This window comes from Lytechinus variegatus, chromosome 3 (assembly GCF_018143015.1).
Source record: "Lytechinus variegatus isolate NC3 chromosome 3, Lvar_3.0, whole genome shotgun sequence".
Lineage (NCBI taxonomy): Eukaryota > Metazoa > Echinodermata > Echinoidea > Temnopleuroida > Toxopneustidae > Lytechinus > Lytechinus variegatus.
In genome coordinates this window covers 72,736,931-72,762,563 of record NC_054742.1, presented here as the reverse complement: position 1 = coordinate 72,762,563, position 25,633 = coordinate 72,736,931, and the positions used below count along the sequence as shown (strand labels likewise).

At 36.8% G+C, this 25,633-nt stretch overlaps 3 protein-coding genes across 3 annotated transcripts in view; 2 read left to right on the top strand and 1 right to left on the bottom strand.

Moving 5' to 3' along the window:
- Positions 1–6,374, top strand: part of LOC121411888 (leucine-rich repeat serine/threonine-protein kinase 2-like) — a 108,734-nt gene extending 102,360 nt beyond the window's left edge. Inside the window, 2 exon segments of the mRNA XM_041604775.1 lie at positions 4,332–4,454; positions 5,818–6,374. Coding sequence (XP_041460709.1) covers positions 4,332–4,454; positions 5,818–5,838 — 144 coding nt within the window. The 3' untranslated portion in view covers positions 5,839–6,374.
- Positions 6,375–11,383: 5,009 nt separating this feature from the next.
- Positions 11,384–15,171, bottom strand: LOC121411890 (THAP domain-containing protein 5-like). The gene is made up of 3 exons (XM_041604776.1): positions 15,021–15,171; positions 12,978–13,170; positions 11,384–12,179 (listed from the first exon to the last, which is right to left on the bottom strand). The coding sequence occupies exons 1-3, from the start codon at positions 15,086–15,088 to the stop codon at positions 11,511–11,513; spliced, it is 930 nt and encodes a 309-aa protein (XP_041460710.1). The 5' UTR covers positions 15,089–15,171; the 3' UTR covers positions 11,384–11,510.
- Positions 15,172–19,424: 4,253 nt separating this feature from the next.
- Positions 19,425–25,345, top strand: LOC121411887. The gene is made up of 3 exons (XM_041604774.1): positions 19,425–19,534; positions 20,277–20,651; positions 22,432–25,345. Exons 2-3 carry the CDS (start codon positions 20,317–20,319, stop codon positions 22,550–22,552), a joined length of 456 nt encoding a protein of 151 aa, XP_041460708.1. The 5' UTR covers positions 19,425–19,534; positions 20,277–20,316; the 3' UTR covers positions 22,553–25,345.
- The last annotated feature ends 288 nt before the right edge of the window (positions 25,346–25,633 follow it).

Sequence of the window (25,633 nt, the reverse complement as noted above, 5' to 3'; positions counted from 1 at the left end):
AGTTCTTTCAAGGAAGAAATGGTAAAATGAGGAAAAACTCTCATAATATAGAAATGGAAATATCCTAAATATCCGAGATACACATATATACTGTAGGGATTTCTGCCGTACTTTGGCAAAAGGTAGCAAGTTACAAAAGTATCATTTGTTGTAAATGAGCAATGTGTGTTCGTCATTTACCTACATGTAGGCATCATTGCAATTTAACAGCATATTTTTTTAGTATCTTTCCATAAAACGATCATTTCGTCCCCAAATTTTGCCTGAACGTGCAACAAACAAAGGGTGTTGTTTGAGAACAACAATAACTAAAATTTGACTGATGTGTCACTTGCTTCCTTTTTGCCAAAGTTGGGCTGATTGGTATACTGCCTTGATATCATGGACCTACTATGTCCATGATATTATCATACCAGATGTACTTTACAATACATGTACATGTATGCTAAGCTAAACTGGAAAAATTATTTTGCTGTGCAAGTTGCATATAGTGGCCCATTTTCTGAAGTCGGGTTTAACTTAAGCCCAGGTTTTAAGTTGTGTATGGATAGCCAATTGTTACATAAATCACTAACAGTAGAGATATCATATTTCAGCTCTTTTTCCTCTCAAATCATTCATAATTGTCTAGGAAATAGAAAAGATGATTGTCTTCACCATAGATGAATCAGGGAAGAGCACAGGAAACATACAATTTAATAAAAAAATTGACACTTTTTGCTTCCCATAGTTTTAGCACAGAGTTTGACCATGGTCTAAGTTAAGCCTGACTTCAGAATACGGGCCAGGATGTCTGTGTAAAATGCATATAAAGGAAGAAACTGAACAGAGCACTGAAGGAGTATAAAAAAAGTAAATAATTTAGAATGTATTTATTACACAAGATGTTTACTGATACACAGATATTAGTACTATACTGTTTGTAATGTATATTGTATATTTGTAGATATAAAAGTGATTTGTATATTTGACATTTTTAAAAATGTAATTGGTCATATTTTAATCATGTATACCCTGTGCAATCAAAGATGAACAGCTTTAAATGTTATACCTCAATCATATAGAAAAATTAGGCAGTCAGCGAGCATCTGTGAATATCATGTTGACATTGTATTTTCCAATCTTTATATGTAAGCATATTGTCCTCTTTGTATATTCGCTGGCAGTTTCCATAGGATTGTCTCATATAAATTTTTAAAGAACAAATTTAATATACTGACTACTTTTTTTCTCCCCCACAACATCAGTGTGTAAGGGGGTTCTCTTTTTGTTATTGTAGTTTCATTATAACTGATAAGGTTTGGTATTGTACATCTTCAAAGATTCCTTGAAACAAGATGACCGTATTTCTAATATTACTTAATTTAACAAAAATGAACCCACCCAGATTGTGTTTTTTATGATAATGTTTTATGTAGCATATAGTATATTATATTTTGTTTAACAAAATTTCGGTATTTCTCCTATTTGTTTAAGATCAGTATGCTCGATCTGTAATGGAAATCATGAGATCAGTATGCTCGATCTGTATGAAAATCATAAATCATAAGTAAAAAAAAATTGGAACCAGAAGGATTCGAACCTGCCATCTACTGCTTTCCGGGCAGCGACTCAACCACCAGGCTATTCTGGTTCACGGCTAGGCCACGATGAACTGGAATTCAAATACCCTTGATCCTCTTCTTTCTGACTCATTACTATTCAAATGCCGTCCGCCGTGGACAATAGATAGCTGTAATGCCGAAAATTTGTTAAACAAATTATAATTTCCTCCTATAAAAGCCTCTTAATTATATATTTAAAAACTATATGGCATGAATACCTATCCCATACCTGGCGGGTGTTCCATAAAGCTGTTCCTAAGATAAGAGCGACTTTATGAACGACTGGTGAACATTTCTTCTGGTGATACCCACCAAATTTCCATTGGCATTGATTTAGTTCCAAAGAAAGGATCACCAGTCATTCTTAAAGTCACTCGTAACTTACGAACAGCTTTATAAAATGGCCCCCTGGGCCTTTATACGAAGCTATTTGTAAAGTTACGGATGACATAAGATTCGACTTAAATACGACAAGCCACAGTGGTTGCTCAAACCGTGACATTCTGTTATCAGTTTTGACTTTGACCTAAGTTTACTTCAGCTGAAATTTGAATGACATGAGTTTGTCATATGTTCATATTACACAGTATGATACAAATATTACTAAAAAAAAATACACAGATGTGTCTAGCTTCATACTCCACTCATTTGCATACTATTATGGAACACCATATGTATTTATTTCTGATATTATGGTGCATGTTTCTTTTAAAACCAGTCCAGTAACTTTTCTTTTGTGTTTCAATTTTCTATTGTTTCATCTCTTTTATTTGTATTGGTGTATTTTATTTTTTTTTTCTGTTTGATTCATGGAAATCACTTGTTGAAATAATTAATGCACTGAATGTTTTTAATGCACAGAATGGTTTTTAAATAATGTTAATGTTAGATTAAGATCTACCATATTTAATTTTTTTTTATAATAGAATTAATTTTTCCAATGATCAATTGATTTGACATCAATTTTTAAAAAGGTGATATTTCAATAACCCTATGCAAAACTTGAATAATGGTTGTATACTTTGGGTGCTGATAATTCTAAACAAGAATACAAAATGAAAATCAATAGTATTATAATTGTTTATTTTTTGTAATTTTGTTAGAAGGTGCTGACAAGTCAAATGCATGATTTTATGATTTTTAACAAGATATTTGTCATCGGATTAATATATTCAATCACTTTCAAATTTTTTCTGAACCACTTTGTAATTAAGTACTTGCCTTGACTGCAAAGCAATTATTTTATTCTGATAACATTGCCATATCAATGTTATAGTAATTTCATAGCATATTTTGTTATTTGCATTATCGCAAACATTATTTTGACTTCCTTGTCGAAATGAATAATCATTCTTGCTGAAAATGACAATAAAGAGCCTAAATATTTCATCTGAATGTTTTTCGTTGCTACATCTTTTATTTGCATGATTATTTGATGTTGTGTTCAGTGAATTCCGTGTGTATGTGGCTGTAATCTTTGTTTCAATCACTGGTCAACTATAGGTAGCCAAGTGTGATATAAACAAATTTCTTTTCTTTTTTTTTCAATTTTCAGCATTTTGGTTTTGCTCCCGAAAATTGAAATCTTTATGGATTTTTTTTTCAGTAAACGACAGTGTCTAGCTGTTTCAAAAGCGTATCCCATTCTTGATCTATTCAGGGCAGTTGGCAATTTCTAAGCACCATTTGGCCAATAATCATGGATGATATATGGATATATTGCATGCGGTTTTAAGTCACACGTAAAATCTTTGTGAAAACACCCCTCAAACTCACAAAATCATCATAAAGACCTTTAATGTAGGCTGACATGTTTGTTACAATTGGCTACCCATCCACCTTTGTGAATAATTATTATTGTGATCTTGTGCTTGTGGTATTGTTCTATTGTTTATCCTGACTCTTGTTTGATATGACGAGAATAGTATTTTATTTGTATGAATGATGCATTTATCTTTCACAATCAAATTATCTGATGAATTGCCAATATCCATTCTACTCTGGCTGAATTCTCTTCATTTTACATATATATATATATATTTGTCATTACTTACTTACCTTCCATCTTTCTCTCTCCCTTATCTATTTTGTCTTCCATCTCACTTTTCTTATCTTGCCTCAATTCTGTCATATCACTGTATTCTACCTTTCCATCTCTCTTTTCAATTCCGTTCTCTTTCCTCACTTTCTCCCTCTCCTACCTCTCATTATTCCTTTCCCCATCCCCTATTCATCAATCTTTCCATTTTTTCCCTGTTCCCTATCTTATTATCTCCATCTCTGCTTTCCTCCCATCTTTCCCATTCCTTTCCTCATTCTCTCCTGTTTTCTCTAGTCTCCGCCCTCTCACTATCTTTCCTCCCCCCCCCCCCATTCATCATTCTCTCCAACTCTGTCTTTTCCCTACCAGTACCTTATTATCTCTGTACCTCCTGTCATATCTTTCCCATTCCTTTCCTTCTCCCCACCCCTTCCATTCCATATTCTTCCTTCATTTCCCTCTAACTTTCCCTTCATTTCATCATTCTCCGTCTCTCCCTCCCTCATTCCTTGTTTTCTTTCCCTACATTCCTCCCTTCCCCCTTTTAACCCTTTTTGATCATCCACTCCCACCCTCCTTCCCCAACCCTCCACTCAACCCCGTATTTTTGATCATCCAAATGCATCCCACTCCCCACAATGATCTGCATACAAACATTGACTGCATTGCTGTTTGACTGCCTATAGAGTTCCAAGTCAATAGTTTCTCCTACCCACATAGTCTCTCCGTCACACTCTCTCTCACCATCTTGCACCGATCCTGGAAGCCCAATGTATGGTATCGACGTACTTCACAGACTCCAATCTCAGGTACACTTTATCAAATGATAATTATTATAATGGAATAAATAATTCATCTTTAAAATTTATTTTAAATCTGTTTATTACAAGGTAGCAGCCAATAAGCAGAATTGCAGAAAGCCTTAAATAAAATCTTCAATGTGCAACAAAAAACACAAATTTCACACAAAATTCTACTTCTGAAGAAACAATAGCAACACATAGAAAAAGTTGTTTATCATGGTAGAGACATGTGTGTTAAATTGTGAAAAGCGTCTCTTTCTCGATAATAATAATGGTGTTATGTAGATCGCATACAATGTCCAAAGACGCACAAGGTGCTAGCTCGGGAAGCATTCTCTCTTAAATAGCTACAAATATAAACAAATTCCTGAACTAAACCTTCAATCATAGGGTGCAGATTTTTACAAATTTTAGCTAGCACATAATATTTTGCATCACTCCCTGGAATTCTCAGTTTCTTCCTGATGGGCCTGGTGGGTGTTCATAAAGCTGTTCGTAAACTTACGCAAGACTTGGCGCACGACTGGTGACCTTTCTTGTGCCACCCTATCCCGCTTTGTATACTGGCTCACTTAGCACCTATATAAGATCATGTTCCAGTCGTGGGTAAAGTTGTGCATAACTTCACGAACAGCTTTATGAAACACCCACCAGGTGCCCTGTAATAATCACAATTTGTTTCAATAGCTCATTTTGATGTCAATTTTCAATAGAATTTCTGATTTTTTTCCCATTATTAGAATTATTCAAAATACACAAAAGTATATCGATGTTGGGGGATATAGAAAGGGTCACTGGAGTATGGGGCTTAAATTTACATGATGATGTATCTAATGATATTTCCAGGAAGGGGTTTTATGCAAGTAGGGAAAACAAAAAAAAGAGACTTTTAAGAAACTGCCATTTAAATTCAAATATCTTTCTCTTTGTGAAGGATGGGGAGTTTGGGTTCACCAATATTTCATGGTGACATATGCTTTTAACCCCCCCCCCCCCCTTCTCTCTCTTACCAACCATTATAACTGTTTTCATCATTGCAATGCAATCACATGTTGACACTTGCTGTTGGAATGATGAATGGATGCAGTTTGTACCATTATTTTCTACTTTTAATGAGACTGCAAACATGAAATGCAACATCTTAAATGTTTGGAGCTGTTGTGAATATGCCCAGTGAGTATGATGCATTTTGTGACCCTGATGTTTTTTCCCTCACTATTATCCACTTTTGAAAAAAATAGAATTATCACTGACATATTTCCTCTCAATTTGATGTTTACAGACCACCATAATTTTCTACTACACTATAATAGTAGACTTGATACTAACTTCATTGCATCCTTTTCTCTTCATCTCTTTCTTCTATCAGATATCAGAAACATACATGTAGACACGTTCCGCCTTCTCTTGGTTGCGAAGGCCTCCTCGTTCATCCTTGCATGTGATTTCAGGTCCTCGTAAACTACACAAGGCCATGTATGTATTGTATCTTCTGAAGGTTTCCATGGCGATGAATGAATCGGTACAGAGGCTGTACACGGTGCCAAGAAAAGTATACGCTGTGTACAGTTAAGCTTCTATTCTGATATAGTTTATACTTTTAATATGAATGATAGGATGATTTATTGAAATTATGAATATAAAAATATATATATTTACATAATTACATTCTAATCCCATTTATATTTTATCACACACGCTCCCACGGATAGGTATGCGTTCATGATCCGCCTATGGTAAGTCAAAGTATACATAAATGGAAAGGATCAGGGGCGTTGTTTTCACAAAGCAACTTGCCACATGATTTTTACTGGAAAAATTGCTCTGAGCCAATCAGGTGCAAGGATCTCAGTAGCTTTTAACAGTCATGAACTTCTAATTGTTTCATGAAATGCCCCCATATATGTTCCTTTCAACCAGCTCCAAATCATTACAATTTTTTTTTTACTTGCATACAAAGAAATTTCCTTGAACTTAATGACATTTTCATCACCTACTGTACATAATTATGTCTTCATTATATACAGTAGGTGTCTAAGGAATACTCAATTTCATGTATCCTGACCATTTATATCATGATATTAATTTGGGAGCCTTAATTATAGGCCCTAAGCTTTTAAATTATGCAATTATGATGTTATCCTCAAGGCATTTACATATAAGGCACATATATATTTCAATTGGGTTCCACTATATAGGCCTGGAATTTAGCTCATAACAGTAATACTACTTTGAAATTATTAGATACAGTTTAGTGCACATGGGGGTTTGTTCAGTTGTTTAATACATTAAATGGACCCATGAAAGTATTACAGAGGCTCATTCGTAATATACAGGGGTTGCACATGTACTTTCCCTTCTGATAGGGAAACCCCCTGCTCTTGCAGGCACAGGCCCTGATTGAAACTTTGATCATCAAGTGTGTCTCCACGCAAAGACTAGCACATACAAAACTTGCTCTTTCAATTCCTTCAGTACACAAGGCATGAGTAGGCTGCACATTCAGACCCTTAACTCTAGTGAAGGGTTTGCCCAGCAGACTAGGAAACCCCTGCTCTTGCATACTTGTAAAAGGGAACATGTTTATTCCCCCCCCAAAAAAAAATGTAAATGAAAAAAAAGAAAGAATTATAAATGTAATGTTTTAAATATTCAACATGTTCACAATATTTTTCCAATTTACCTTTTTTTCAATCGATAGGTACATGAAGCTGTGGTTGTGGAGAGGAAATGAGAACCCGTCTGGTATTGATCTCAACCTAGCGACTACCTACCAGAATATGCTCAACATTGTCATATAAATCATAATCCTTGCTCATGTGTATTCAATCTTCAGAGCATTATTTCAAAGAGACAGAAGTTTGTTATTTCTTGCCCATTTCTGCTATTCTGATTGAGGTATCAACTTCAAGAGCAGATGTTGACATCTTCAGACTTGTCATTTTCTTTTGGAAGTTTAGATACCACTTGCCAAATAATTTACTTGTTTCCATCTTTCCTTCAAATTGTTTTTACTCACTCATGAATGAATTGGAAAGAGGAGACTCGTAAGCTTTACAATGATTTGCCATTTGTCTATTTTATTCCTGATTAAGCTATATCATCAAGAATGCTGAGTGTTGAGTGTAGAAAACAACGCTACAGTGTCTGGTGAGCCCAGAGAAACAAACTTTATTGAATGTAATTACATTTATCACCTGACTTCACAATAATTATCTAAAACGCGGTAAAACTTGAACATTTTCAAAATGTTCATTTTCTGGTGGGGTTCACTAACTTCTTAGCACCACTGTATGTAAGATTTCATAATCTACATAAATACATATACCACATTTGCATAATGAATTGTAACACCTCTACAAAGAGAAGAAATGTTCCCTCCCCCCCTTCCTTCACTTGTATGATACATATAAAAATAGGGTGGAATTAATAGGGTTACTGATGCAAGGCGAGTTTGTAACATCTAAAATCAAGATAGTTTCCCCAGTTTAGATAAAATTGACACTTGTGAAACATCTACAGAAGGATTATCCCGTTTCAAATCATTCCTTTGTGGCCATGTTTTTACAATTCAAAATACAAATAAATTGAAATTTAAATAAAATAAATATATTGTGTTATTTTTTCCCTCTCTTATCCCTCTTCCTCTTCTAACTCTTTCTCTCTCTCTCCTCTCCTTTATTCTCTGTTCTCACTTTCTCTATCTTCCTCTATTTTGACAATACTTTCTTAGTAACTTCAATGTGCAATTTGTTATAAGCATGTTAGGTAAAATGTATACACGTTTGAAAATGATAAATGATATTGATTTTAATGTATGGGTGTCTATGAAATACTGTTACAAAACTTTTAACTTTTGAAGTATTCATTTAGCACACATGTAAACCAACTTACTGTAAGAATTAATGTATATGTAGCAAATATTTGATGTACATGGTGCACACTGAAGCATACATAAGCACAAATAAATCTGTTACACTTATTTATTCATCTCTAAGGAATTTTATTTTTGTAAAGTCACTTGCTCTAAAAGCCTTGGAAAAAGCCAAAGAATGATGTGTATTAATCATTTCCAGTTACAATTTACTTTTATAGATACATACATAGTTACATACCATATTTATATTTCACATGGCAATAAAAAATATATTATGCTGAGTACTAATAAGCTGTGATGCTTTTGAATTATTTGACATGCTGAAATATGGTTAAGCAATCTTGATGAAAATAAATGGCGATATTGTTGACTGCAATATATCAGTGTTTTTTATGGTCTTTTTGTTCATTATTCTGCAGTAAATGACTATTTAGTGATGTCTCTATGTAAACACTGTGATATAGTATACAAATATACCGGGTTTGAGAAAGTATAGTGGAAAATCTCAGGTTGGTTTGGCAATTACTATTATTCCTGAACCTCGGGGATGGGAATAAAAACGTTGCAAGGCCAAGCGAAAATCAGTTCCACCATACCTTCAAAAGAAACGCCCAGTATTTTGTTTGATATCCCATATCAAAGTTTGAACAAAAAAATATTTACTTTTTCCTTATTGACCCACTTCCATGATCTGGACTAAATCTCGATCGGCTTAGCTCTAATTTATGTGCAATTGGTTCATCATCCAACTAGCCAGTTCTTGGGTAGACATGCGCGTGGCTGCTACCTGCCAGCGCCGACCCCAAAGCATCACTTAGGGTGGTTTGGTGTTGCGCGGCGGCTATGAGATCTTCAAATTCCACTTTACCAGTCATAATCATGAAATAACCCTGCTGAACTAAAATCAATCAGCCTGAACCTTTCAATGATCGAATGATGGCCATCATTAATTTTATTTTTCAGCAAACAAGATTAATTATAAGCAACATGCAATTTTTCATTGACATTTAGTTATCAGACAGTTTATGATTCAACTAGCATTGCACTTTTTTCTGTGCTGATTGCTCTGTGTTCAGCGGAGCCTGATAAAGCGTCTGTGCCATTGGATCACTAGACTTGCCCTGTGGAGGCAGCCCATTGTGTGTTTTGTACAAGTAATTGCATGGTTTTCAGGCAGAGAAAAATAGTAAAATAACAATTCTACTCTGACATCACAAACTATTTTAATCTCAATGAATTTCATTTTTCTGGTGAAATTACATGTATGATTAGTCACGTGAAAGGCTCTCGGCCAATCAAATAGCAACAAATTTTCAGTTAGGGATATAATGTACTATAGCATTCCTAAATTATTTCAATCACATAGTAAATTAATTTAAAGGGTTAGTCCACCCCCAAAAGTCTATTGTAACAAAACGAGAAAAATTAAACAAGCATAATACTAAAAATATCAGCAAAATCTTATGCAAAATAAGTTTCATTCTGAGTTTCCCTATATTTTTCACACAACGGTTGAATGTGCAACAGAGGTATATGTAATATGCAGATCACAATAATAATGGTTATTTCAAATGTTCAGGGAGAAGTCAAACTTTGTTTCCCATTAAATGAGAAAAATTGATTTCAGATTTCAAAAAATAAAATATGTATAACAAATGTGAGTGCACTGATATCTTATGTTCTATCATTTTCATACTGACAAGAAAATGTATACATTACTTTTGTGAAATTAAGTGGAACTGAACAGTCAAAACTTTAAGAAATCAAATTTTTATGGAATTTTCAGCACTATGCTTGTGGTGTTTGATTTTTCTTCTATTCAAATTTCAAATATACTTTTTGTTGGGGTGGACCTCTAAATGCTACTATATTGCAATGAGTACCATTGGTGGGAATTTCCAAAAGATATTTTCGACTATTAATGACAATTTGAACCACTGATGGAAATAACATTTGATGTTATTTATGGCGATTGAGGACAAATGTGTACTAGTACTACATACAAAAAATTTGACCAATTCCAAAAGAAGAAATCAATACTGGAAATTGATACTTTGAGGACATTTGACAATTGATAGCAATTGATATCTGACTATTATATAATTATTAATAACACTGTGTATCTGATTTATATCATTTTGTATTATGTTTGTATAGAAATGAAATAAAGAATTTAATTGATATTGGTGGCAATTGTGTATAATTACTTAGAAGTTTTTTCAAAGTCAGTACTGCTGTTTATATTGAACCGTACGGTGTATCACAGTCTGGCCTGCATTACGCGATTCAATACAGCAGCAGTGGTAACTATTGAATAATTATTCACATAAAATACCATTCATATGATCATAAAATGTGAAAATCATTGACCCTAAATGACCTTAATCATGTGACACTCCTGCAAGACGATCAGTGATACTTATTACCCTTAAAACATCAGTGACGTCAAACTTAGGCATTCCTTGGACTGCAATCTGGTTGAAACTTGTTAAGGCATGTACGAGTGAATGTGATTTTCCTTGAGTTTCAACAGAAGTAGCATCATACAATAGAATGCTGACTCCTGAGGACATTATATTCACTTTCGAGAACCTATGGCATAAGCATGTATCTCAAACACCAGGGCCCTGTCTTACAAAGAGTTGTGATTGATCCAATCAATCTCAACTGTATGGAAATCCACCCACACCATGTTTTCTACAGGAAATTTGCACAATCTCCTTGGTAAAAAAAAAAAGATAATCACACAGTATTCTCAAGGGAACAATGAATGAAAATACATCATATTCAGGAAATATTTTGAGCGAATGTGCATTTTAAATGTTGCTGACCATCCATAGTTATAAAAATATATATATATTTCCCAGGGTAGCCAACCACTTCAGTTTCAAAAACTGTTCTGCCAGCAGGCCCTGCTATTATTATTACCCCGGCTTTAGCTGAGCTGCCTAGGCACTCAAAGCATTCAAGGAATTTCTTCCTACCGGGTACCCATTCACCTCACCTGGGTTGAGTGCAGCAGTGTGGATAAATCTCTTGCTGAAGGAAATTATGCCGTGTCTGGGATTCAAACCCACGACCCTCTGAAAACAAGGTCAGAAGACTAATCCACTGCGTTAATCGGATCAATCACAACTCTTTGTAAGACAGAACCCTAGAGTCTTCGTTTGGACGAACACAATATCTCAAAGACCAAAATGTAAGCTATCGGTGAGCTGTTCAATCCGCTTTAGATTAACTTCCTGGGCTGATTTCAGTTTCTTGATCTCAGACATCAAAGACTTCTCTTTGATTGCAAGCCTGTTGTTGCTCATATGTGTCTGCTTCATTTTCTTCGTCATCAGAGTCAGCTGATTGTGGATGGCGTCCATTTTTTCCTTCACGTTCGTGCAGTTAAAGCTTACACTGTACGTGTGGTCATGTGTGAATATATTTTCCTTAATGTTCTTTGACTGTGATGACGAAGAAGCACTGGTAGGCGTGCCAGTAAAAAAACTGGAGCTGCTGGGTAAAATAGCGGTATGTGTAGTACTAGAGGTACCAACAGACCATGTACATGTAGGCCTGGAAATTGCAGTTTGGGGTCTGCTGCTTGCTAAGTCTGGTCCATCGTCACTGGTAGACGTGACAGTCGTAGGTATGGCGCGGCTGGGTAAAGAAGTGGTATGCATAGTACTAGTGGTACCCAAGGACCCTGTAGGCCTGGAAATTGGAGTTTGGGCTCCGTTCCTTTGAAAGTCTCCTCCGTCGTTACCATGTAAGAACATATGATTTGCGGGAAGCTCACCGATCTCTGAAGCTTCAGCCAGGTATGAGATAGTCCCAGACTTGGGAGTATCTGTCACTTCTCCATCCTGAAATAAGATGAAAAAAAAGGGGTTGTTGCTTAATAAAATTACAGTACCGTATTTTCCGGAAAATAAAGCACATCCCCAAAATTGGGAAGTTAACAAAAAAAAAGAAATTGGCAGACCAAAAGTTCATGATTTGGATTAGCGAATAATTTTTGCACTATTAAAAAATAGTGATTTCATCCTTTAACCTAGGGTTACGGAGTTAGGTGTCATAAGAGTCTTGCATGTAAACTTAAACCTTGACCTGAAAATGACCTTTGACCTTATCATGCTTATCATACTCTGAATGACAAAATATTCATTCAGAAGCCACCCAACCCCACTCGCAAGACCCCCTTTATGAAACAACTCAGTTCCCCAGCCCTGCCGAACTCGTCCAACGCGAGTACTGGATGTCAGAGCTGCACACATGGCTTCACAACTCTGAACATAAGTAGCCGCTACCAGCTCAATGCAAGGCTAGTGCACCGTACCAACTTTCCCGCAATCCCGTTACATAGACCGTTTTTCACATCGCCCGGTATATTTTCGGTTCCCAAGACCCCGTATTTTACCCATGTAGTACATTGTAAGTTCCTTAGACCCCCATTTCAGGGTTTTGTGAGGCACACCCCTATCAAAATATAATTTGAGTGTCCCCCCCCCCCCGATTATGGTAGTTTTCTTTCAATTTTAAAGGCTTTTTACATGGAAAACAAGAATTATTGACTATATGAGGAGAATACAGCAACAAAATATGCACAGCAGTCATACAGGTACATGTAAAACTCCTTTCTTTTCTTTCTGTTTTTTAATTACCTCGGAAATAGTGAAAGCGAAGATGGTGGGTATCGCATTATGACGTAATCTTGTGATTTGCCCTGTACGATCAAAACATCTTTCATGGAAGTGATCTGAGCAGAGAACAACATTCGGTGATGGGATCCAATCTTTTCTTCTGCCTATTCTCTTTAGCCATTCCTTCAGTACATCAGGACGCCGCACAGGAAATCTGTTTTTTTTTTTAAAGAGAGAACTGTTTCAATTAAAGGTAAAATATTGAAAATATTCACAAATGTTTTACCTGACACAATCAAGAAGGCAACATGTCTATTTGAAATTTGCCCTCGCTGTTCCTAAAAGCACTTTAGGGCTAGCATTCCCCCCCCCAAAAAAAAAAAAGAATCAAATTTGAAAATCTTAACAAAACATTCAGAATTATAACCACATTCTTACAAGTACTAGTACACCAAAATCTAGCAATTACATTACTGCTAGTTAAGACTTACAAGTTGAGTTCGAAAGGTACATGTACATGCATAACTAAATGAATTTAAAAAAAATTCTAGATTCTTAGTTTTTTTCTTCTGCATTTCTTTTTCTCTTCTGTTATTTCATTTCTACAATTAAGTTATTCTTTTCATTTTATTTCTTGTGTTTCTTTTATTTTTTGTTTCTTTTGTATCCTATTTTCACTTTGTTTTTTTTCTATTTCCATCATTCTCCATCACATGCAGTGATTGTTTTTGAGGTCACAATTATCTTGCTAGAGCAAGATCATATATATGCTTGCACACAGATTACAATAACCCAGGGGGCTCCAGCACTAGCATGCGATCGGCCGCAGGTCAAACCGATCACATGCGATGTTTTTAAATCGGCCATGAATAATACGTGTGAGGAAAAAGATACAATGTACTGGCCCAAAATCACCAATTTTGAGGATAGCCGGAGGATGGACACGGAGTGAAATAGGGTGAAGAGTAAGATATTAAGTTGTTTATCTTTCTTGTTATATTTTTTTCTTTAATTTTTACAATAAACATGATTTTCACACCACCTTTGTTACTCGGAATGTCCGATCGAGTTCACCGTCTCGAAGTTCGGGTGGGTGGAGTAAAGTGGAGTGGAGCCTGCACGAACTTCGCTCGAGGTAACTTAGACCATGAAGACTGGAGTTCAATTGCAGAGAAAATTAAATTATGAATAATTCATTTCATGACTAAAAAATCACTTGTGGACGTTGAGATGGGTACCCCCGGGATATCCAATTCTCATAGTTTATGAAAGTAAACCATAACGGTTTTCTTTGTAAAATTTTGATAATTATACGGTCTTTTACGATTCCAAACGTCATCAAAATATATGGTTTATAACAAAACATTTTTAATCATTGATACCGAAACATACGATATTTGACAAATTATGTGCATAAATTAGAGATCAAATTTATCCAACTGTTAATAGATAGGGGTCTGAAAACAACAAATGCGAGTTCAGTTATGGATGGCCTGACGTGGTAGAATCTTTGACTTTATCGATTAAATCATTTTACTATTTCAAAGTGAATGGTTTTTGTGGCGTTTTACAATTATCATTGAATGCATTATCCCACTTGTTTTGTGATCATGTACCGTACGTCAACCTCTATGATTGTTTATGTAAGATTATAATGTTAAAATTTCTTGGCACTTTTGCATGTCTCTCTCTCTCTCTCTTAGGTGATCCCTCCACTGTTATGGAGATTCTAAGATCAAATAGAACAATTCCCAGTCAGGTATTCAGCAACAGGTTGGAACGGTAGCCATGCATTTTATGTAGAAAAAAGAGAGATTTAAGAGATGTAGAGATGTCATAGTCTACTCACGTGATGCCACCACGTCATTAAGTCAAGAAAGAAGTTATAACGGGTTCGGATCTTGGTAAAGAGGGCTACGTGAAACGGTTAGCGAACAGGCATGGGATACGGCCCGGGAAGCTTCCCGGGCCGGAGCTCCCTGCCCCTTGGATGCCTGGTTAGTCAATAAAAGTCAGACTAGGCCCTAGGCTAGGCCTACCGGTATACCCATTCAACATGCTTACCTATGAAAAGTTTTCTTTGTAGATTTTCCTGCTCGATTTTTACATCTGTGTGCAGCACAAAGCGGCATTTTCAAATAAATTAGATTGTATTCAATATCCGTCAATCGACAAATTTCAGGCGATAATCAATTCCTCTCCATTAGTACAGTTCGCTTATATATCGCTTGTAATTGCTCGATATTGGCGACGACATGCACGCGCACGCGCACCGCTACTACTACAGTACAATACGGTACGCATAGCGCATATGCATATGTACCGGTACGCAAAAAGCTAAAACTGTGCATCGCATCGTGCATGCAACCCGGGGGGGGGGGGCACTCGACCAAAAAAGTGATAGGGCCGTAGGGGTGTGCCGAGACAAAAAACGGGGGCCTTGCAGTGGGCTTATTGTAAAAAAGGAGGGTCCTCGGAGTCCCCTCCACATACGGTACCCACTATGCATTATATACTGAAAAAAAGAGGTGAAAAGGCCATCCGAGGAACTCGAGGCACATCACATCGATTTCAAATCACATCTCAGATATTAACATCACCGTACGTTTTCACCCGTTTTCAGATATCAAATTGACCTGTAATTGAATTTTTTGATAAAGAAACGTAGTGTTTAGAGAGGAAAAGTAATTGTTTTGGTTCTTGGTAATATACCGGTAATTATTGCGGTGTGTATTGAGTAGCAAAGGGATGGTCCAGGCTGAAAATCTAGAGTAAATTTCACAGAGCAAAAATTCTGAAAATTTCATCATAATCGGATAACACATAACGAAGTTTGCCATAATAATCAACACTTTGATTGTGGGCAACAACGGAAAGACAAGACAAGACGAATTAGTTAATTTTAAAGTTATGCACATCATCATGAATATTCATTAGGTGGGCTGATGAGCCCTGGTCACGTCTTTCGGATGGTGACGTTAAAGGTCGGTCCCAGACGTAAATAATCATATCTGATTGATACACGTCTGACAAAACTCAAATACACACACGATGTCACATCCCCACTTTCTTTTTTATGTTATTACATAAAATCATAAATTTGTGGCAATAGGGGGGGGGGCAGTCAAACTATTGTTGCACACATGGGTGACCAAATTATTTCCAAACAGAAAAAAATGTTAAACAACCCTCTAAACAAGTTTTTCGAGCTATAGGGATTTATTTACGCAGGAAGTTGTCGCCAGAATATATGACCACGGAAAAAAATGCCCACTCACGTTTGGCTAGTTAAAAAGCTTTGGAAAAAAAGTAATACCCTAAATACTTTGGAATTTTGGAAATGGCCTACCTCTCCCCCGAATTGAAAATTTTGGAAGACATGATTTTACATAATTCTAGGAAAAATGAATCAATTACCTTGAAATAATAAAGAAAATTTTATTGATATATTATTATTATCATGTGCAGGGGCCGCGGAACGGTTTTCAAAGTGGGGGGCTGACCATGCTAAAAATCACAATCATGTTTTTGTACACGGTTTTGGAAAAAAGTGGAGGGGCTGAAGCCCCCCCCCTGGTTCCACGGCCCCTGATGTGGATGAAATTCCAACTCATGATCTGATACAGAGTTAGAATTTCATCCACATGCATGATGATTAATTTTCAAAAAGGCGTCTCTGATATTATAGTTCTGCCACTTTTACTGTGTTGAAACCACTTAGAGAGAATAGACTCTGCTCTATCAGCTACTATAAAGAACTGGCTCTAGAAACACCTTTTGTGCCTCAATGGGGGCTCCAAAATTGCGACTTTATATAATTGAATTGGCAAAATTCGGAAAAAAGGTGCGGTATAACTTACTGCTACAGACCCCTGAAGGGGGTGGGCTTCGATATTCATTTAGAGGAAAATCTACTCTTTCCTCTCCAATTGGTTTCAAGAAAATGAAATTGGGCGTTCTATACAGCAGAAATGCATGTGGGGCTCAACAATTGTGAATTTTTTGGGTGACTTTGACAGACGCCCAGAGGGTTAAGCTTACAAGTGCCAGCGTTAATGGAACAAAGCACCTTTCCTCTGCAAGTCATTGTAAGAAAATAAAATCGGCTGTGGTAGAAACACTCTTTTGCCTCAATGGTTGATTCAAAATGGTGAATTTTCCAAAAAAAAATTGAAACAAAATATGCAGATTTATACTTAAAATCTTAGTCAAATGATCTATCCTTCAGTAATTCAATAATGCTCATTCTTACTTCCTCAATATGATAGTTATAGACTTTTAGAAATAATAGTATTCCTGGCATTCTTACGCTGTTAAGGCTATTATGGCATAAGGACTGATTTCTAAATTGTCTCTTCTCGTCGCCCTCTCCCCACTCTCTCCCCCTTTGTCTCTCTCTTCTTTAATTATCTTTATTCCCCTCAACCTGTTCCCTCTTCTTATGTTCGATGCCAATTCTTCACATCAGTCAATGCTCCTCATTCTCCTAATCGTGATCTCTTTTCCCGCGGGGCCACTTACATTGACGAGTGGATACCATGCGCGACCAAAAAAAAAACACGTAAAAAGGATGTCCTTTTCGCGATAGGGCACGTTACGTACGTAACGTGATAAGGGTGTCAAAACACAAAAATAATGAAAAAAAGGGTATCAATTGGCGCTAGAAAAATTACGTGTATAGGGTCGAATTTGCGGGGATGATAAAACAAAATTAAAATGTTTTATAAAGGATGTCCTTTTTGCCCCAACACTACGTGTTTAGCATGTTTAGAGGAGTATTTGCGCGAAGTGTAGAAGGTGGGTTCATACTAAACCAAATAAGGTAAAGCCGACGACCGAAGGACCCCTAACAATAAAACATTCCTGTACTTGTTTAGGGGTCCATTTCAGGGAATATTTGCCAAGAGTATCGTTTTGTTTCCAATACTTGTAAAGGGTAAGGTTTCACACGCCAATACTTGTTAAGGGGTGCATTTTCAGAATATGGAAATTACGTGTTTAGGGTGCTTTTCGAGACCCCATGGTCGCGCATGGTATCCACTCGTAAATGGAAGTGCCCCCCGGGTCTCTTTTCAAGCTTCCATTTGCCCCCAAGTTTCTTCTTTAAGATATGAATTAATATGAATACTCAATTCCAACCATTCTTGCTTTTTTCATGTACTTGTATTTGCGTAATTTATATATTTTTGTCATACCAATATGTTAGTACAATTATATGAATTCATGTAAAAAAAATCAGAGATCAGAACCACGCGTTAGCCTCATATCCACTCCTCCCCGTGTGTGTATTCGAGTTTTGTCAGACGTGTATCAATCAGATAATGATTATTTACGTCTACGTCTTGGACTGACCATCCGATAAGTGACCAGCTCGAACCTCGAAATCTCTGCATGAATTTGTACCTTCCCCAAGTAGCTTGGATTACAGGCGCACGCCACGCGCCCCCTTCTCATAGGCGGCGGAAGGGGGGGGACGTGTCCCCCCTAAATTTGAGGAGGGGGGACGGTCCCCCTAAATTTGTTGTTGATGACCTTTTTTTTTTTTTTTTTGGTTGTCAATTTATTTTCCTACGTCCCCCAAAAAAATTTTGGGTTGATTTTTTTTGCTTGTCAAAAAAAATTTGGTTGTCCCCTCCTAAAATGTTTAGCTTCCGCCGCCAATGCCTCTTCTCATTACTTAACTATGAATTTTGTTATGAATTGAATTGACTCGTTATAATCCATGAGCATATTATCTCATATACTTTATGTTTGTTTATGTGCCCTGTATACTGTTCGTTTAGAACGGATAACATGGGCGTATTGTAATTGTTTTTGTTTCTGTTTGTGGTAACTCCCGTAGGAACTCGGCAGGACAGCAATTGCTGGTAAACGCCAAGCTGGTATATAACCAATTACCTGTTCAAACGTTTTATGCCTAATCAGTCATAGTGGCTGACGTTATAGACGACAGATATCACTCTCGGGCCTTTTTATCAAAGTGGAGACAATGGCAGAGTTGGGATTCGAACTCACAACCTCATTATGAGTCCTAACCACTGGACCACACGACCCTTGTTTCCCCTTTTTTCAATAAAAAGTGATTTATGAAAAAAAAAACCCCAAAAAACACCAAATTGTAGGAAATTTATTTGTCTTTCATATGACACTGATTTTGTGGCAAATGAATGTTATTGTCAAAATCTATGTTCGAAAATTCAAATGTTCTGAAAATTTTGCGGGGATTTTGAAAAAAGCCCGGAAAAAACAACAACCTCAAATATTAATTATCTTGATACAGCCTGGCTATCTCATATATTCATATTCAGCATAAAAATGGCTTAGGAGCACTAGGCCTATATGAACATTTCTCCTTTTCCCCACCTTTTCCGTGTGGCACCTTAATTGCTCAATTATAAACCGGAACTACTCAGAGGCCATCATCGAATGTCATTATAGGCCCTACTTTTTATTTTTTGTTTGTTGCCTTAAAGACATCATCCTGCTGGGTTTGCGGAAAGAAAATTGTCGTATTCGACGAAGTCAACGTTTGGCCAACAATTAACTAATTATCAAGGACTGAAGGGCAAGTCAGTCAAGTAAGTATACCGGTACAGTCTATTAATGTACTAGAAAATCTTAAAGAATAACTTACTTTGAATTTTTCCATTCGTTTGGTTAGCCTGGCCTGGGTCGCATTTTGTGTGCCATTACAATTTACATTGTCATTAGGCCTAATGTTGTTCGGTAGCCCGCCGGTCGCACACCCGCCTGGGGTCGGCGGGTGAAGGGGTCGGGGATCCGCTCCTCGGCCCGTCCTGATCCTGGACACTGGGAAAAATGATTTTGGCGACTCGCTGCAATCCGGTACCGCCGTATGGTAGTGGATCGTATTACCGAACACTTTTCATGACTTTGATCATATCAAACACATTATTCTAATAAAATTCACAAAATTTTCACCATAAATACACAAATACCTACAAAATATAATTTTGCCGAAATTGTTTTTCATTTTTACGACATCAGCTTCGAAAGTGAAATATTTTGGTCACTTGAAAAAGGTATCGTATTACCGAATGTGTGATTTATGTAACAATTGGCTGTCCATACTTAAACCACAACTTTGAACCTTAGACTTAGACTTAGTTTAAGTTGAACCTGACTTCAGAATACGGGCCCTAAACTTCTAAAGTTCATTGTTTTTTGGTTGGAAAGGTTAACTGTCTCCTTGATAGGCACTCTCTGTACCATCACCTGCTTTCCTTTATTTCAATTTCCAACAACCATGATGCTAATAATTCTCTTAAAGACCTGATGATATCTTTTGTCTTTCAACAGGATCGTCATTTGGACACGGTGATTTCAACAATGGGTTGGCATGGATACAGATGGTCGTGATCCCATTACAGAAAATGGCCCGACACCCGTTTCTTCGCCTGTCCTGGAGAGCCAGGAGAGTGTAATTCCCGTAGGCTCTGATGAAAAGACAATCACAGACTTGTTGGTAGGACTCGGGATGGCTGTAGAGGATCTGTATGCTTCGGAAGTTCTGGAGGTGAGGTTGTGCTTTTGGTTGGTCTGCTGTTTGGTGATCCTCTGGTTGTGCATCATCCTGGCCTGGAAGACCTATGGACGTGAGATCATGACAGTGCTTGCCGGACAGGACAAGCTGAACAGGAGTGGCTCCATATCAAGAGAATCTAGCAGACAGAAGTAAGTTACTCTTTGGTATGCCAAGGTGGGTGTTCATAAAGCTGTTCGTAAGTTGCAAATGACTTCATGCACAACTGCTGATCTTTTCTTGTGATAAATGATAGGCCTAGAGTATATCCCTACTCCCTAGATAATTAGCACCACAGAACGTGTTTCAGTCATGCACAATTTTGTGTGTAAACTCTTGAATAAAGTTGTGGATGAACTCTTGCGTAACTTCACAAATAGCTTTAAGAAACACTCCGGGGGGGGGGGGTGAAAAAAAAACGATCGGAAAATCAGGTTTCCGTCGAATGTTAGATCTAACGTTACTGTTGTCTGTACGTACAGCCTCCAAGCTCTTCAGTATATGTATTGGTGAGTGAGCCATCGAGTAGACTTTGTGAAGGTGCGATTCACACGGTTGAAATACTCACATTCGACAGGGCAGACCACTACAGTATGAATGTTCACAGGTTAACTATCTGGAAATGTGATTCACTTTGTTAAGGCCACTGCACACCTTATGACCCGACTGGTCTACGACTGGCCAGCAACTGAGTGAAGGGGAATGTGACGTCACAACTCGTGTCAGAATGAGAGTCGCTGACCGGTCAGAGACAGATCGCAAGGATTTGACTTGTCCAATCCTTACAACTGGAACGCAAGCTCATTTCAACATCCAGCCAATCAGCAGAGTCGCGATGCGTACAAGATATGCAACGCGCATACACAGTAGTAATCATCGTTTTTGCAGTTGCTTTGGCTAAAAGCGCATGCAGGAGTCGCAGACAAAAGGGTAGCCGGATCACCAGGTGTGCAGTGTCGAGGCTTACAACTTCTTTTGTGATTCCCTCTTCCCTCACTCAAGCAGACCATTCATAGACCATTAAGGTGTGAGGTGGCCTTTAAAATACTCACATAATAACAGGGAAGACCTCCCAGTGTGAATGTTCACATCATGTTCATAAAGTTGACTATGTGAAAATGTAATTCACATATTTCAAATCTAACAGTGTCAAGGTGATATCATACTGTGAACACCTTATATGAAGGAAATAAAAATATGGAAGTGTGATTGGCATGTCGTATTTCTAACTTTTTTGCCCGGATTCATCAATGTCGCCTTTAGTGAACGATGGTCGCCGATATTTGATGCACACTTTTTTTCGCCGCAGTGCGGCAAGTGCAAGCGATTTCTGTGCAGTCACTTATCTTTGCGTCTGAAGAGATTTCTCTTTGTACACAGAGTGAGTCCATAGTGACATGAATTCAAAGTTTACAAAAGTGCCCTCTGTGCTGATAAATAATGCATGATATCTAGCATCCTTGCAAGAGACATACAGGATGGTGATTTTTGGATAGGTAAGTTAGGAGGTATGACATGCTAATCCTGCTTCTGATTTTTTTATTACGGTTTGAAATTCAATTTTGTGGTATATTTAAAAGATATATGTATGTACAGCATTTTATTTTTTGGGAGCATAAAAATCCTTGATTTTTTAATAATAATAATAATATATAGCGCTTAATCCATCGGAACGACGTTTCTAAGCGCTTCAGAGATTTTTAAATTATTTTGTGTGAACCTTCTATCAGAATAGCGGATTCTGACCAGCACAACACCCTATGATTCATCAACAAGAAAGTTCTGACATGACCCAGGCCTTAATTTGGGTATTGAAAAGTCTCATTATTCTGTAATAAAAAACACACATAGTTTCATTTTCTGGTTTACTTTAAATGAATTGTGATGTGGGTATCCTATTGTCATGAATTTTATCTGTTTCTCCTCGTACAGTTCAGCCGAAGATGCATCGATAGTGACCGAACCCCCGGTGAGCAAGAGCGAGAGATGGCCAGAACATGGAAAACCCCTGGAATCTTCAGTCTCTGCCCCTCACCATCCAAAAACAGATTGAGACCTGGGACCTGGTAACACAAAGCTTAGCAATCATCATAGAACTTTTTTTATGATTGATTGCATCAAATACAATGTACACTTAATTGTGAAAATCAAGCTTACAATTAATCGCCAACCTTTGTGTTACGGGACCTTGACTGAGAAATCTAAACCAAAATTTTCTCCAAGGGCGTGAGATGGTAGGGGCACATGAACACATGAAAAACAGTGAATGATTGGCTTTGGCTCATCGATATCCCAAAAAGGTTTAGACCTTATTGGGGAATTTCAAATAAAAATTCTTCAAGAGCGGGAAATGGTAGGGGCATGTGAGAGAGATTGAATCATTGGCCATGGATCATCGATATCCAAAAACAGACTGAGACCAGATTGAGAAATTGAAAACTAAATTTCTTCAAGGGCGTGAGATGGTAGGGGAATGTGAAAGACAGTGAATCATTGGCCTTGATTCATCGATATCCCCCCAAAAAAGATTGAGACCTTATTGGGAAATTTCAAATAAAAATTCTTCAAGAGCGGGAAATGGTAGGGGCGTGTGAGAGATATTGGATCAACGATATCCAAAAACAGATTGAGTCCGGATTGAGAAATTTAAAACAAAAATTCCTCAAGAGCGTGAGATTGAATCATCGGATTGGATCATATATATAAAAGAAATTAAAAAATGAAAATTCTTCAAGAGCGGGAAATGGCAGGGGCCCGTGAGAGAGATTGAATCATTGGCCTTGGATCTTCGATACCAAAAAACAGATTGAGACCTTATTGGGAAAGGCATGTGAGAGAGATTGAATCATCGGCCTTGATTCATCGATTTAAAAAAAAAGATCGAGACCTTATTAGGAAATTTCAAATAAAAATTCTTTAAGAGGGAGAGATGGCAGGGGCATATTAAAGAGATTGAAGCCCCATTTTATTATTGTTTGGAAAGTCAAAATTTTATTGATTCAATCTTTTCACCCAGTTATACAAAAATAAGAATGAAAATGTTTTGCATTATTTTGCAACAGTAATAATATCACAACACCGCCCAGTACGTCATCGGGCTTGGATTCAGCATGCTTTATCTCAATTTGATTTAAGAATTGAATTATTTTTATTATATGAAAGTGAGATATTGAGACCAAAACTACTTGGTACTGAATTTACTATCAGCATGGGAACTTGATCATAGAAAAAAAAACACTCTGGGTGGATGCAAAAAAAGTGTTACAAGTTGGATAGTTTGATGATTTATACTTTTGAAAAATTATTCGGAAAGGGACCAAATAGATCCTTACCAAATAAGTGTTGAGTCACTGTTCAATGTACAGATATCATATTAGTCTTGTTTTTTTTTCAATCCCAAATCTTCACAGAGTTGAAATTATGGATAGAAAATGAACTGTATGAAAAGAATCTGCAATAATGCCTGCTTGATCTTGAAATGTAATACCAGTGTACAACTTGTTTCACCCTTCCCAATCACTTTCAAGGATGTGATCAAGGGGAAAAGATGTTTTAAAAAAAATAATCAATTTTGCAAATAAAGAATGCTTAAAGGTATTTTTTGTTGGAAAGATGAAAAGATTGTTAGCTTTTAAAAGTTCTTTTTATGATATGTAAGAAGAATATATGGAATCTTCATGTGATCCATATTCTGTTAACATAAATATTTTTGTCAATAATCACTAGGAAAGTATATTATTGTTTTTCATATTGGGGTGAAGGTAAATTGTTTATTATGAAATATACTCGGCTGGAATTCTAACACTGCTGGGTCATAGTCCACAGCTCATTACGTATGGGAGTTGGTTTTCATGCAATAATTTGAGCAAGTATATTTCTATTAACTGGACAGGTTTTCATTATTTTTATCTAAGTTCGGTAGAACACGTCACGTCACGCAGTTTAAAAATCCAAGAGTGTTGGTAAAAGATCAAAGGTCAGAGATCATTATATATGTATAAATTAGGTTTCCATGGCATAACCCGAGTAAAATTAGATTTCCATAATTGCTTGAGTAAAGGTAGAACATAATTAGCTAGAGGTCAAGTTTCAAATCCAAGAAGACACATAATATTTCAAAGGTCAGATGTTTTTACATGCTAAATTGGTTTTCAGGTGATAGCACCAAGAGGAGCTCCAGGGGACGTCACATGTCCTATAGATTCATAAAGTGTCTATTTTTTTCATATTTAAGAAAAAATGCTGACAGAAAGTCACAGAGTCCACTTAGAGAACAATTGTCAGTTTTAAATGACAAATCCACCTAAGTAATAAATCAATTTGAAGTTCAGTTGAAGCATTTTTAAAAATTGCGCATGCATGTACACATAGTTTCATAAAACAGTGATGTACATAACACAGGCACTATGCAAATGAGGTAGTCACTGATGTCACAATCTCTCTCCCTTAATTGTTCATATCAAGAAACATGAAAACTGTCGTACACTGTATGGAAAGCTACTTCATTATCATCTATAGAAATTGGAATATCACACAAGTAAGTGGATTAGGAGTGTGTGACACAAGATTTCTATGACCAGGGGTCTGTTGCAGAAAGAGTTGCATATAAACGCAAGTCAAAAAATCAATCGCAAGTCCCAGATGCACGCTGTTGATTGGTTGAAGTTGCGCATGATTTTTAGAGTTGCAATTGATTGCAACTCTTTCTGCAACGGGCCACTGATTTGAATAATGGATGATCATTAATAATTGACCTTGCAGCTGAATTCATATCGTTGCTATTTTGGGCATTCTGAAATATTGAATTCCTCTAGTACTTGGGTTTTGAAACTTTACATAATCTTGTCAAAAGAAGTTGTGAGAGTGCAATAAATTAATGTTCTTGCCGGAACCGCCGTCGAGAAGCACACAGTTTTTTATACAAATTGTACAATCTGAAATTTGGATGCAAGCACATAGGACCTATGGCATGTATTTATATAGAGTTGTAAACATATGTAACTTTATTAGGATTGACAAAGCTTTTTAAAACTGTTCAGAAGTTCAAATTACATTTTGAAAGGCTTGAATACAGCAACCCATAGTAATGATAATAATGATAGCTAGTTTTAAAATATTGCTTTTCCAGAATGGC

Bases quoted from the DNA above. Each gene is read 5' to 3' on its own strand.
- LOC121411890 (XM_041604776.1), bottom strand. From the start codon at position 15,088: ATGCCGCTTTGTGCTGCACACAGATGTAAAAATCGAGCAGGAAAATCT. The intron at 13,171-15,020 runs GTAAGCATGTTG...AAAAAAAAACAG, and splicing joins ACAAAGAAAACTTTTCATAG to ATTTCCTGTGCGGCGTCCTG. The intron at 12,180-12,977 runs GTAATTAAAAAA...ATCTTATTTCAG, and splicing joins TCGCTTTCACTATTTCCGAG to GATGGAGAAGTGACAGATAC.
- LOC121411887 (XM_041604774.1), top strand. From the start codon at position 20,317: ATGGATACAGATGGTCGTGATCCCATTACAGAAAATGGCCCGACACCC. The intron at 20,652-22,431 runs GTAAGTTACTCT...CTCCTCGTACAG, and splicing joins AGAGAATCTAGCAGACAGAA to TTCAGCCGAAGATGCATCGA.